The sequence below is a fragment of the Myxine glutinosa genome, unplaced genomic scaffold (genome assembly GCF_964187855.1).
Source record: "Myxine glutinosa unplaced genomic scaffold, kmMyxGlut1.1 SCAFFOLD_2362, whole genome shotgun sequence".
NCBI lineage: Eukaryota > Metazoa > Chordata > Myxini > Myxiniformes > Myxinidae > Myxine > Myxine glutinosa.
In genome coordinates this window covers 48,354-62,500 of record NW_027618456.1, presented here as the reverse complement: position 1 = coordinate 62,500, position 14,147 = coordinate 48,354, and the positions used below count along the sequence as shown (strand labels likewise).

The following is a 14,147-nucleotide window of genomic DNA, read 5'->3' as shown; positions in this document are numbered from 1 at the left end:
CTCTAATCCACATTCCATATTCTTTAATCCATATTCTTCAATCCATATTCTTACCTCTAATTCATATTCCATGTTCTTTAATCCATATTCTTACGTCTAATCCGTATTCCATATTCTTTAATCCATATTCTTACGTCTAATCCATATTCCATATTTTTAATCCACATTCTTACGTCTAATCCATGTTCCATATTCTTTAATCCATATTCTTACGTCTAATCCATATTCCATATTTTTAATCCACATTCTTACCACTAATCCATATTCCATATTCTTTAATCCATATTCTTGCATCTAATCCATATTCCATATTCTTTAATCCATATTCTTACCTTTAATCCATATTCCATATTATTTAATCCATATTCTTACGTCTAATCCATATTCCATATTCTTGAATCCATATTCTTACGTCTAATCCATATTCCATATTCTTTAATCCATATTATATATATAATAAATAACCACCTTTAGAGGCCATTTTTCCCCGCAAGCGGGGGTTGGCCTTTTTCGGGAACCGTGGTTGTTGTTGTTTTTTGGTCCCCTTTAATCCATATTCTTACGTCTAATCCATATTCCATATTCTTTAATCCATATTCTTACATCTAATCCATATTCCATATTCTTTAATCCATATTCTTACGTCTAATCCATATTCCATATTCTTGAATCCATGTTCTTACGTCTAATCCATATTCCATATTTTAAAATCCATATTCTTACGTCTAATCCATATTCCATCTTCCTTAATCCATATTCTTACATCCAATCCATATTCAATCTTCTTTAATCCATATTCTTACCTCTAATCCCTATTCCATATTCTTTAATCCATATTCTTACCTCTAATCCACATTCCATATTCTTTAATTCATATTCTTACCTCTAATCCACATTCCATATTCTTTAATCCATATTCTTTAATCCATATTCCTACCTCTAATCCATATTCCATATTCTTTAATCCATATTCTTACCTCTAATCCATATACCTTATTCTTTAATCCATATTCTTACCTCTAATCCATATTCCATATTCTTTAATCCATATTCTTTTGTCTAATCCATATTCCATATTCTTTAATCCACATTCTTACCTCTAATCCATATTCCATATTCTTTAATTCATATTCCTACCTCTAATCCACATTCCATATTCTTTAATCCATATTCTTACCTTTAATCCATATTCTTTAATCCATATTCTTACCTCTAATTCATATTCCATGTCCTTTAATCCATATTCTTACCTCTAATCCATATTCCATATTCTTTATTCCATATTATTTAATCCATATTCTTACCTCTAATCCATATTCTTTAATCCATATTCTTACCTCTAATCCATTTTCCATATTCTTTAATCCATATTCTTACCTCTAATCCATATTCTTACGTCTAATCCATATTCCATATTCTTTAATTCATATTCTTACCTCTAATCCACATTCCATATTCTTTAATCCAAATTCTTACCTCTAATCCTTATTCCATATTCTTTAATCCATATTCTTACCTAATTCATATTCCATATTATTTAATCCATATCCTTACCTCTAATCCATATTCCATATTCTTTAATCCATATTCTTACCTCGAATCCATATTCCATATTCTTTAATCCATATTCTTACCTCTAATCCGTATTCCATATTCTTTAATCCATATTCTTATTCCTCTAAGCTAGCTATACTGGGTTCGAATCCTGACCCAGCTATAAACCGCCATCCTGGTGTTTCACAGAGATGGCACACACATCAATCTGTGTGTCATCCCTCGAATGGACGTCAAACGAGGTGTCCTCTCTGCCGGCATTTGTTAGTGGACGTTAAAGATCCCACGGTGTTCTTCGCGAAGAGCAGGCGAGCCATCACCGGCACTCTTGAGCAAGTACAAGTTCCTTCCCTAACCACTGCTAGGAAGACAACGGCAAACCCCCCAGTATATGCCTTGCCAGGAAACTGCTACGGTAGAATATGAATCTCAATATACTGACTTTTAATTTTTATAGACAATCAAGGCTCATGGAAGAGTGAGGACAAACAAACAGGAAAGGAAGCATATAGCAACATGTAAGCAAGACCCAGCGACATAGGGGATGGGGGATGATATTGGATGGTGATGTACCATTTTTAAAATTATTTTTTGTTTACAAGGTCAAGGCTCGTGGAAGAGCTAGAACACCGAACTAATCAGAATGTAACAGAACAATAAGAACAGTATGGAAAGGTGGGGGACACTAACAGCAGGGTTAAAGGACAATATAGTGGGAGACTTGGACATATAATGGGTGTGGGGAAGAATGAGGAGTCGGGGAGGATACATGCAGTGGACAAGATGGATACAGGTTTGCTTGAAGCCCTGGAGTTTTATTATATACTAGCTGAAGTGCCCGGCATTGCCAGGTGGGGGTGGGCGGAGGCAGGAGAGGCAGGAGAGGCAGGAGAGGCAGGAGAGGCAGGAGAGGGAGGGGAGAGGAAGGGAGTGGGGGGGGAGGGGGGGGGGGAGGGGGGGAGTGGAAGGGAGTGGAAGGGGGAGGTGATGGGAGGGGAAAGATATACTACATATACATCTTCTTGGGGGAGGGGGGGTGGCTTCGACAGTCTCCTCCGTTTTGGGGGGAGGGGGGGAAGAGAAGGAGGAGAAATTTACCCGTGCGAAGAGTGTTTTAACCATATAGTCCGGCAGCTAAGCTAAATATAGCATAACAATTGTGCATTTTGTGAGGAAAGCACCAAATTTCACGAGCCTCGATCTTGTATACAAAAAAAAAAAAAAAAAAAAAAAAAAAGCACCAAATTTGGCACACTTGTAGACTATCATATTATGAAAAGATCTGGATATTGGGCCATCTCAGATTCAGAGATTTGATTTTTGCAAGATTTGCAGATTTTGCAGATTTGCAAGCTGAGATTGCAACGCCAGGGACGGCCGACTCCTTCCTGCGAGCTGTCCACGTCACCCGCACAAGAAGAGCTCATCAAATCACTGCAGCGGCACTGCACATCCTGCAACACCGTGCGTAGAACGCCACTGTATGACATATGCTGATGATGCAGAAGACCTGCCTGAGTTCGAAGACTGGTGTCACCAGAGAGGAGAAGACATTCCCAGCTTTCAGTACTGGGCAACTGTGCTGGAACTAGAGATGTTGGTACTGGTCTACGTGCGTTCTCTGTGGCAGGCTGCATTCACGATGTACCTTGATGCCCTGACGGAACTGGTCCCATGGTTCCATGCCTTAGACCACACACACTATGCCAGGTGGGTCCCTGTTCACCTGAGGGACATGGTTGCACTCCCAATGAAGCACCCAGATGTAGCCAGAGAATTCAGGGCTGGCAACTTCACTGTACAGAAGACGAAGAAGGTGTTCTCTTCGATCCCAATCGAATCGAAATCTTGCAAAAATCAAATTTCTGAATCTGAGATGACCCAATATCCAGATCTTTTCATAATATGATAGTCTACTAGTGTGCCAAATTTGGTGCTTTCCTCACAAAATGCACAATTGTTATGCTAAGTTGCCACACTAATAGATCATACACACATTTAATCATTAGTGTTGTGGAACATGGCAACACCTGTTTTGATAGAACCTTCTGGCAGATCTCTTGGAAATATGGTGACTTTATAAAAGTTTGGTGCAAACATTAAGAGCAAACTATTATTTTCCCTTAATTGTGAATATGAGAAATGCATCAATTAAATTATAGTTCAGGGCCCTGATGCACTTGTCTGTTTGCATTCTCTCTGAGGCAGGAAACTCCCTTTGTGTAGCTCAAAACCTTGAGTCCTTCAATATTTTTTTTTTGAAAATGTCATGTCACTCTGTCTTGAATTATTTTTGGGATAACATGATTTGGGGTAAATGTGAAAGGTTTTTTTCATTTTTTTTGTATACAAGATCGAGGCTCGTGTAAGAGCTAACATTGATCACAAAAAGCCAAACTCGCACATACAACATATGATAAAGGGAGCGGGAGACAAGATGGGGGGAGAGAGGGAAGCACACAAGTACAACATTTGAGAGCAGGGATATCGGGAGATCTGTGGGAGGGAGAGGCCGTTCACACAGGCATGGCAAGAGGGGAGGAGGCATGGGAAGGGGGGGGGGGGGGGGGGGAGTGTGAAGGGTTGATGTCAACAATGTGGCCATCTTTGAAAGGCAATACCTCGGGAACTGCTTTACCAATAAACAACAACAACAACAGGCATTTTAAGGCCATTTTTCCTGCTAGAGCGGGTTGTTAGCCTTGTGGGCCGCGTAACAATCTTCTCCATTTTGCCCTATTTTCTACATCTCTCCTTGTTAACCCCCTTGTCCGTATTTCTTCTTCCACCATCTTTAGCCAAGTCTTTCTCGGTCTTCCCCGTCCTCTACTTCCTTCTATGCTTCCATTTCCATCACTCTTCTCAACCAGTCACTTTCATCCTTCCTCAAAACATGACCAAACCATCTCAACCTGTTCCTCTTCACAGCATCAATCACAGGCTCTATTCCCATCATCTTTCGCAATTCATCATTTGTCTTCCTCTCTCTCAACGATACTCCACACATCCACCGAACCATTTGCATTTCCACCCTTTCCAACCTTCGTTGCTGCTCTACGTTCATTACCCATGTCTCGCTCCCATAAATCATAACACTTCTCACACATGCAGCATACACCTTTCCCTTCAGCTTCAACGACACTCCCCTCCTCGTCAGCACGCCACTCAGTCCCCGAAACTTCTTCCATGCACATCTCACTCTAGCAACCGTTGCTGATGATGCAACAATACGCAATTTTCAAAATGAGGTATGAACGCGAACGAGGCCTTTCACACATGCGCTGTGTGCAGTTTCAGTGACTCGTTTCTGCTTGTCCAGGCACTTTTAACCTGTTGTTTCTAGTGCGAAATCTGTGATTGAAAGTGAAGATGTCCTTTGCCGAAGAGTTGGTTGCCATTACTTGGTAATGACGCACAGAATCATCTTCCAATTGGAGACATATACATTAAATAAATCACCAAGCCTGCCATGTTCACATGAGGCACTCCCACAATATTAAAAGTCCATTCACTGGTAGCGATCCGTTGGGGGTTTGTGGAGTACATGCCCGTCCACTCCGGCCTTGCACCAGTCCACATGGTTGGGAGTTTGCAGTATCAGCAGCTGCCATAGCATTCAGAAACAATTCCCATATGAGATTAGCAGAACTCTTTTTGGTCACTTAGCTCAAATCAAGCTGATCATAGAGTTAAATTATTTATTTAACTTGATGGTATGCTGTTAAATTCCTTTCAAAGGTGTCAACATCTACATTTACCCATATTCTATGCTACTGCTATGACATGATCACTTGTATTTATTGGTGCAATTATAAAAATAGAACCGGGGGTCCTGAAGCTCACTTGGATCAGGTGCAATAGTCACTCAAACCACCCACAGACCTCCTCAGTCCCTGATATTTTAATACCGTGAACAAACTTTGGTACATCATGGGCGATGAAGTTTGTGGTCAAGTTTCTTTGAAATCGTGTAGGTATGTAGTTTTGCAGCAGCCAGCGAATACCTATTTTGGGGGGTTAAACGCCCTCCCCTCCCCCGTAGACTCCTTAATGAGCGCAGATTTTGATGCGATCAATACATCTTCGTAAGGCATCAGGTATGCAGCTTGTGGCCAAGTTTCATCGTAATTGTGTGTTTGATTCAAGCGATAATGACTGTGTTTTCGGACTCCCTCACTCATTCACTGACTGACTTACCTATGGACACTGCTCGATCGCATAAGCTCACCGGACTATAGTCCAGGTGAGCTAAAAATGAGCCAACCTGAAAATTATTTGATCATGTGTCCAAATTATACTCAATCATTTCCATCACTAAATATCTGTACATTCTGAATGCCATCAATTTTTAGATGTGGTTGCTATACAAGCGTAATTGTGTACCTGCAGTACAGTTAATTCCAAGGTGCAATTATTTTTTGAGGTTGAAGTTTTATGCACTTGCTGTTTCTTATAAGGTATTCATTTCGTTGCGTATTTAATATTTTCCAGACATTGATGGAAAACACACTTGGACCGACATGCACTCCAAATGGAAAACGTGAGTGAGTGATGCAGCTCAATGTCTGGTATATATACATGTGTATATATATATATATATGAATTCGTTCCCAATAGAGTGTAATATTTAGAGTTTGCTCAGAGTGCCCTTTGACAGCACGACCATCAACAAGTCCCCAAGACAAAGACACAGTGTTGTCTGCCTAAGTCTTCAAGAGCTCGCATCCACACATGGCCAGCTGTACGTGGCAGCAAAAAGAGTGGGAATCTCCAAATAACTTTTCATACATTGTAATGAAAAGAAAACTCGCAATATTGTTTACCCGGAAGTTCTTCAGTGAGACTAAGTCAGTTGCACCTCATGCCCCATTCACAGTTCGCTCATTGGTTGTGTGGCCTTGGGGGAAACTCATCTCCGGCAAGCCGCGTTGCTTCCTGTACCAATCTCCCATTTGAGCCATGTGGATTCTGTACGCCCCTCCGCTATTGAGCCATGTGGCTCCATAATGTTCTTTTTCCATTTGAGTCACATGGACCCCCGGCGCTGCTGAATGGCACAGCCGAATCAGCAATGGAATGTAACAGCATGTAAAGAGGGGGTGGAGTGGGAAGCATGAAGTAGACACAAACACTGAGGCAGGGGGAAGACAAGAACTGCTGAACATTTCAACTCGACACTATCTCTTTAATTACAGTAATTATGTCACGCTTGTGCTAACATACAGTACGAATTAACTACAGTATTGAAAACTATGCCCCAGACCAACTTCGGAAAAACCGTCATAACATTATTTTAGAATTAATTAATTGATCAGCCTGTTGTGGTGAAACCTGCCACTTGCAAATTGTGTGCAATAAAGTTTTGGTATTATTGACATGCAGTACAACTTGAAGTAAATGAACTTGGCCTACTGGATGCATCATAACTGGGGCACAATTCTGCTGCTGATGCAGGGTTATTTCCACTGCCAGCTACTCGAGTAGAGAGGTTCACTTCCTTGAGCTTCTAGTCTTCGCCCTCAGTCATGACCATTTTTGGGATGGCTGTAGAAACAAAGCTGGCTTCCAATGCCTGCAGCCACAGCCTGGGTATCCTCCATCTTTCCAAGCATTTCTTGAAATATCAGAACTACACACAGTCTGCATGGCCTTTGTCTGCACCTCAATAAAGTATGGCTCTCCCCTATTGGCTGTTGCCACAACATCATTCCTTTTTTCCCCCGAGCTTCTGTGGCATCTAAAACTCTCAACATTATTGGCATCTTTCTTGATATGGCTGATGCTCAAACCATGTTGCACTCACATTGCAGGCAGGTCAGTGGCCTCTGTTTTTGTTTTTTACTACCTTTCCTCTGGTCTGGCTCGCTGTTGTCTCAGCGATTAGACTCTCCCCAGCTCTCCCAGGGCACACTTTGTTCGAGTATCCCGCTCATGACTAATCCCCCAAAAATCCTGGCTTTACACCAAACTCCTGTTTATTCTTCCTCTTTTTTCTCCTGTTGGTAGAACTGGCTTCAGGAGTTTGTTCAATCACACTCTTCACTTATGCCTCAAGGTTTTCAAGCAAGTGATGCACCACCATCTCTCATCCCTACCAGAAATATTTTATACCTCTCTTGACCCTACCAAATACAACCTTCTCTTTTCGAGGTTGCTGTGTTTCCTCACCTGTCTCTCTCGCATCTCTTATTCATTCCCAGATGTTGCTCCACTGTCAGTATGCTTCCTTTTTACCGTCTGTCACCTTGCTCTTGTGTGAGATTTTGTGGATAGAAAATTGTGGTTATTTACCCAAGGTGATAGTTGGTTCACTACACAAAGCCATGTCACCTCGCTTTTAAATGTTTTTATTTTGCCCCCTCATTTATGGTATGTTGTGTCGATAGAGCCATTTTAAAGAGGACTGAATGAAGCTGCATTGACTTTTATTTTTTGTCTTGCAGTGGACGGGGAAAATATATGCAAGCAGCATCGTCGTACTCTATCATCCGGCAGCAGTGTGTACACTGGGAATGATGTGGCTGATTTGCTGGTAAGAATACTTGGCTTGATTTGTTACCCCGTGCACGTAGCGCAGTGTGGTAAGCAATTGGTTCATACTGTCTGTCTCTCGGTCTATTTATATGATCGAGTATATACAGTGCATTCAGAAAGTATTCAGACCCCTTCACTTTTTTCACATTTTGTTATGTTGCAGCCTTTCGCTGAAATCATTTAAATTCATTTTTTCCCTCGTCAATCTACACTCAATACCCCATAATGACAATGAGAAAACAGGATTTTAAAAAGTTTTGCCAATTTATTTAAAATAAAAAACTGAAATATCACATTTACATAAGTATTCAGACCCTTTGCTATCACACTTGAAATTTAACTCAGGTGCCTCCCAATTCTCTTTATCATCTTTGAGATGTTTCTACACCTTGATTGGAGTCCACCTGTGGTAAATTCAATTGATTGGACATGATTTAGAAAGGCACACACCTGTCTATACAAGGTCTCACAGCTGACAATGCATATCAGAGCAAAAACCAAGCCATGAGGTAGAAGGGACTGCCTGCAGAGCTCAGAGACGGGATTGTGTCGAGGCACAGATCTGGGGAAGCCTACAAAAAATTTTCTGCTGCATTGAAGCTCTGGTGTTGGGCTAGCGGCTAGGGTGCCGGCTTAGGATCCTAGGATCCTGGGTTCGAATCCCGGGCGATCGCTGAATTAACGCCAGGGGGGTTGACTCAGCCTGTCATCCTTCCGAGGTCGGCAAATTGAGTACCAGTTCACTGGTATATTCCCTGCTTGTTGTTAAAGGCGGCAAAAAGGGTTGGCGTCAGGAAGGGCATCCGGCCGTAAAACATTGCTTCAAAAAGGGGACCGAAAAACAACAACAACCACAGTTCCCGAAAAAGGCCAACCCCAGCTTGCGGGGAAAAATGGCCTCTAAAGGTGGTTTTATTGAAGGTTCCCAAGAGCACAGTGGCCTCCATAATTCTTAAATGGAAGAAGTATGAAACAACCAGGACTCTTCATAGAGCTGATCGCCCGGCCAAACTGAGCAATCGGGGGAGAAGGGCCTTGATAATAGAGGTGGCGAAGAACCCGACGGTCACTCTGGCTGAGCTCCAGAGATCCTGTTTGGTAATGGGAGAAACTTCCAGAAGGACAACAATCACTGCAACACTCCACCGATCTGGGCTTTATGGCAGAGTGGCTAGACGGAAGCCTCTCCTCAGTGAAAGACACATGAAAGCCCACACAATCTTGTTTCTCACAGTCTGAAAGTCCTTTAGATGCTTTTTTGCAAACTCCAAGCGGGCTTTCATGTGTCGAGGCCAACATCCTGTAGCTCTCGTGTTGAATTGATGATGCAGCTGTGCAAAACGTTCTGTATTTTCAAGATGGTGGTGAACAGTGTGTCATGTTTAATCCAATTTGAAACTATACTTTATGTTCAAGGGCTTGCTCCAAAGATAACAGAACCAGTTGATTGAATACTAGCTTAGGGTTCAAGGTATTTCTATCAATTGATTCGCTGATGTTTTTTGTTCTTCCTCAATTTATTTTGCATTTTCCCCCTCCTCTTATTATTATTATTTTGTCTCTTTCCTTTGTCTCCTTGGTCTCGAAGTCACCTGTAGGTTCAGCCACACATCGCATTGAGTCTGCCATGTCAGTGCGCTCGCTGCAGTCTGAGTCGAATGTTTCATTGCGCTCCACGTTTTCTCTGCATGAGGAGGAGGATGAAGGGGAGGTGAGAAAGGAGTTGGATCACAAGAAAATTTGTGTGAAGATGATTGGGAAAATGTAGTCATTGGCCAAAATAATTCTGTGGTTTTATCCCATTTTAGGACCCATTGGTCTTCGCTGAACAGCCGTCAGTGAAGCTCTGTTGCCAACTCTGCTTTCACATCTTCAAGGAACCTGTTATCACGACATGTGGGGTAAGATTTGATCTTTCTTTCGATTTACGACAATTTTGATGCATTTCTTTTCTCCAGCACATCGCCTTAATGTGAGATCTCTCTGAAGACATTTACAATATTGTCTTCACACGACAATGATACTCTGCACCAGATGACACTGTCACCTCAGATGTAAGAACTGCACCAGATGGCAGTTTTTAATTAGTTCTGTGATGTTGCAAGTTGCACTGTTGGGATTTTATAGTTAATATGTGACCAAATTTCCACTGCACTTTCTTGCTTGTGATAAGCTGTCTTGATTGCGTGAATTAAATAATTTCCGTACAAACCTTGAAAAGAAGGTCGAGCATCAATTGAAGACAAAAATCAGAAATCGATTGTAAACTTGCCAATTTTGCAAGCCCTGAACTGCACGGAATATGCCGTCCACAAAACGTTAAACATTTTCCTTTTCAGCAATTCTCTATTAATTAATCAACAGTATTACAACAGCACAGTATTAATCTTTCAGTTGATTTTGAGTACAGTACTTAAATTTTGCTGTATTGTCCTTGCTATGAAGTTATTGTCCTTTCAACCATGGCTGGTGTACGCAGGCTGTTTGCAGCTTTAAATGTTTCGAGTAATATTGTAAGTCCTCGTTAAACGTTGCACGGCATTCTTGAAAAGTGGAACGTTAACCGAAACAACTTTAAGTGAATACAATTCCCCCATAAGACCAATGCGTTACGTGTCGTGTAAATGGTAAATGACTTTACGTGTCGCGTAAATGGTAAGAAGATTTTGTACATTATTTCTTATTCGCAATATATTGATATATGTGGGAAAATTACATGCTCAGACCGGGAATCGAACCCAGGTCGTCTCGTGAACCGTACCAATGCTCTGACATCTGAGCTATCTGGGCGACCCTGACTGAACATGCAATTTTCCCACACATATGATTGCCACTCTTCCCATCAATGCTTCTGAGACACTCACTGCCAACCATAGGAGCACCAACGGCCTGAACACGAGAGGATCTTCCTCCAATTGGGGTACAAATCCATGTCCTCTATTAAAAACACCACTGTGGGCGTAGTGAAGCAATTCGATTGATGAACAGGATGAAATAATTATATTGATATTTGTGGGAAATTTACATTAACAATCCTGTTCAAATTATGGAAATTTTCACAATTTTCCCACATCTATCAATATAATTATTTAATCCCGTTCATTGATCTAATTGCTATTTGTACTATGTTGTTTTGAGTAAATGCAAATCAGCAGTGTACCAAGGAGGTTTTCACAACAAGAATTTCAGGTTGTTACCTCAGCCAACGAAGGTAGATGGAGGTTATGTTTTCACCCCCGTTTGGCATTGTCTGTCTGTTTATGAGCAGGATATCTCCAAAAGCTATGGATAGATTCAGATGAAACTTGGTGGACAGGTTGGGGTTATGACAAGGATGAAATTATTAGATTTTGGTGAAGATCCGAATCCAAATACTAAAAAAATTTAAGTGGGTGGTTCGTGTGCAGCCACCCGGCTGCTGGTTACATCATTTTGTTGTGGGCGCGTCTGCCGCTAATGCAATGCCTCTCTATAACCAGTTATCTGGTACTCATTTTGCCGACCTCGGAAGGATGACAGGCTGAGTCAACCCCACCTAGCGTTTATTCAACGGGATTCAAACTCAGGACCTTAGGAACCGCCCTAACCATTAGGCCAACACCAGGTGAATTTTTAAAGTGATTCTTCATCATTGAGAGATGGGACATAAAAACGATATATAGCATGATATCTCAAAAAGCTATGGACGGATTCGGACGAAACTTGGTGGAAGAGTTGATTAAGTCGCCGACAAGAACAAGCTGGTTAGATTTTGGTTCAGGTCCGGATGCAGATCCGGCCTATCAGTGGGATACAACACGTAAAACGTTCAGCGTGGTGATGTATGCACTCTACTGACTGCCTTTCTATTTTTCTCATATCTTTATTCAGTAACCGCAGCCGAATCTTTCTCTCCAACTGGTAGTTTCTTTTTTAAAATACTCCAAGAGAGAGTTCTTGCCACACATAGAAAGTATCACCCAGGAAGCCCCATTGTCTGCTGGATAGCAATGCCCCTTTGCTCGTATTGCCTCGGCTTCATTAATAACGTTTAGAGAAGAAAAATGAAAGCAGCTTCAGATAGATCCTCCTGCAAAATACTGGTCAACCACTGTGTTACTTTGTTCTGTTATCTCACCATTTCTTTGGGTTCTGTTAAATTGTTATTTTGTGGAAGGATGTCTGTTTAGGAAATATTTTCTGAAATGTCTAAACAGCTATGAAGGATTTGTGGGCAACATAGGCCTTGATCAGATCTTTATCCTCTCCTGGGTAGTGAATTGAACCGATATCTTCAGGGTCTTGATGAAGAGAACTTTCACATTTCCTCTCTAATGTTCCTGGAAATAGAAAATTCATTACTTTAGCAATAACACATTTGAGATGTTCCACATTTTGGAGCGGCACTATATTGTTAGCCCGCTACCAGTTTCACCGGAGGGGGCTATAGGTTTGCTCTCCATCTATCCATCCGTCCGCCCCACCTGTGGTTTTCCAGACTTTTTTTTCCCATACCCTTGAACATATTGAATTTAAACTTGGTACATGACTTTATCATGATTTAAGTTACAGAAACTGCAACATATTCTGTAGCTTTGCATACCTAAAACAATTTGTCCTTCTGTATATGCCTCACAATTGCTGAGTGCTTGGGACAAGAACATTCATTGGGACTAGAAGGGGACATGTACCGTATTACAAAGCAATTCTCCCTCTTGTTATTATTATTATTGGCACTAAATCTAATGATATTTGAGAAGCTTATTTTTATCTTAATTTTGGGAAACCTTAAGCAACAGTCCGACTCACCTTTAAAACAATATCATTGCTACAGACTGCAATTTTTGGTAAAATAAGTGTTATAAATAGGTTATGAGTTTCATTGTTCATGTAATGTTTGAAATGATCCATAAAAGTTTGGCTGGGAGCAATTGTCAATAACTACGGATGCTTCTGGACAAATCGAAACTTGTTTTTGTTTAAGCAAGTACAGTACCCTGTTTTGACGTTGCTCCTGTTTTTTTACTTGCAGCATACTTTCTGCCAAAAATGTGCTGTCACTTCTGGTAAGATTTCTTTTTGTGAACAATCATTCCACAGACGTTTCCAACATTATAAATAGCTATATTACGATATGCTTGTTTTTTATACAGTACATTATGTGAACATTTGTAAAAATGGGTTGTATAGTTGGCTTCCCAGTATGCAAGGCTCAGGTGGTGTTTATCCAGTAATGGGTCATTCCATGTCAAATCATCAAAGAATCTGCCGTCATCTCTCAGATTTTTGTAAAACTTTGGGAACCAATTGGGACCCATGAAAAACGGCAAGAACTCAAATATTTTTGCTAACAGCCTCTTAATTAGTGAGATACAGACTAACGAACTTTGGACTAATTAGCGCGATGTCGCGAATTCAAATGGCCATATCTCTAAAAGTATAACACCTAGAGAGCTGGTTTTGGTGTCATTTTAAAGGTATTTTCATGCCCTATGAATTTGTCTGGGCAACATTTTCCTACCTCCAACCACAAAAAAGCTATCACAAAATATAAACTTCAATTGTGAATCCCCAAAAAATGTATCCTTCAAATTTCCTCAAATTCATCCCAGAGGTACCTTATGATGTCAAGAAGCTTCCACATAAATTTTGTGATGGGCACTCCAATAGTTTCTGAGATATGAGCAATAATGTACATGTACGTATGGCATATAGGTTCGAAAATCAGCATTTGTAATGTATTATACAATCAATAAGTGAGTTCAAGTACACAGTGTTCACTAACCTGACTTAGGCTTTCAATTTCCTCTTCAATGCAGCAACAGCAGCACTTTTCTTTCTTGGAAATACAATATGTCCTTCCAGTTGCAGTGGTTGGTTCAACAGTAGTAAGCACATCCTGGTAGTCAATAGTGAGAGGGTCTGCTGGTTCCGGAAATGTATATGATGGGGATGGTCCATGTGGATGGAGGAACTTAACATCCACCTCATGCCTCTCTGGGGTATGTTCCATGACACATGCAACTCTGAGAATGGTGAGAATTCCTTGTTCTCTGACCAATGCCTTTGCTTTCCTAGCC

At 41.0% G+C, this 14,147-nt stretch overlaps 1 protein-coding gene across 1 annotated transcript in view; it reads left to right on the top strand.

Annotated features, from left to right (window-relative positions):
- Nucleotides 1–14,147, top strand: part of LOC144889299 (E3 ubiquitin-protein ligase TRAF7-like) — a 38,687-nt gene that overhangs the window by 2,032 nt on the left and 22,508 nt on the right. The window contains exons 2-6 of the mRNA XM_078769404.1: nucleotides 6,046–6,094; nucleotides 7,998–8,086; nucleotides 9,677–9,799; nucleotides 9,897–9,989; nucleotides 13,100–13,133. Of these exons, the coding sequence (XP_078625530.1) occupies nucleotides 6,052–6,094; nucleotides 7,998–8,086; nucleotides 9,677–9,799; nucleotides 9,897–9,989; nucleotides 13,100–13,133 (382 nt within the window). The 5' untranslated portion in view covers nucleotides 6,046–6,051. The remainder of the gene's footprint in view (nucleotides 1–6,045; nucleotides 6,095–7,997; nucleotides 8,087–9,676; nucleotides 9,800–9,896; nucleotides 9,990–13,099; nucleotides 13,134–14,147) is intronic.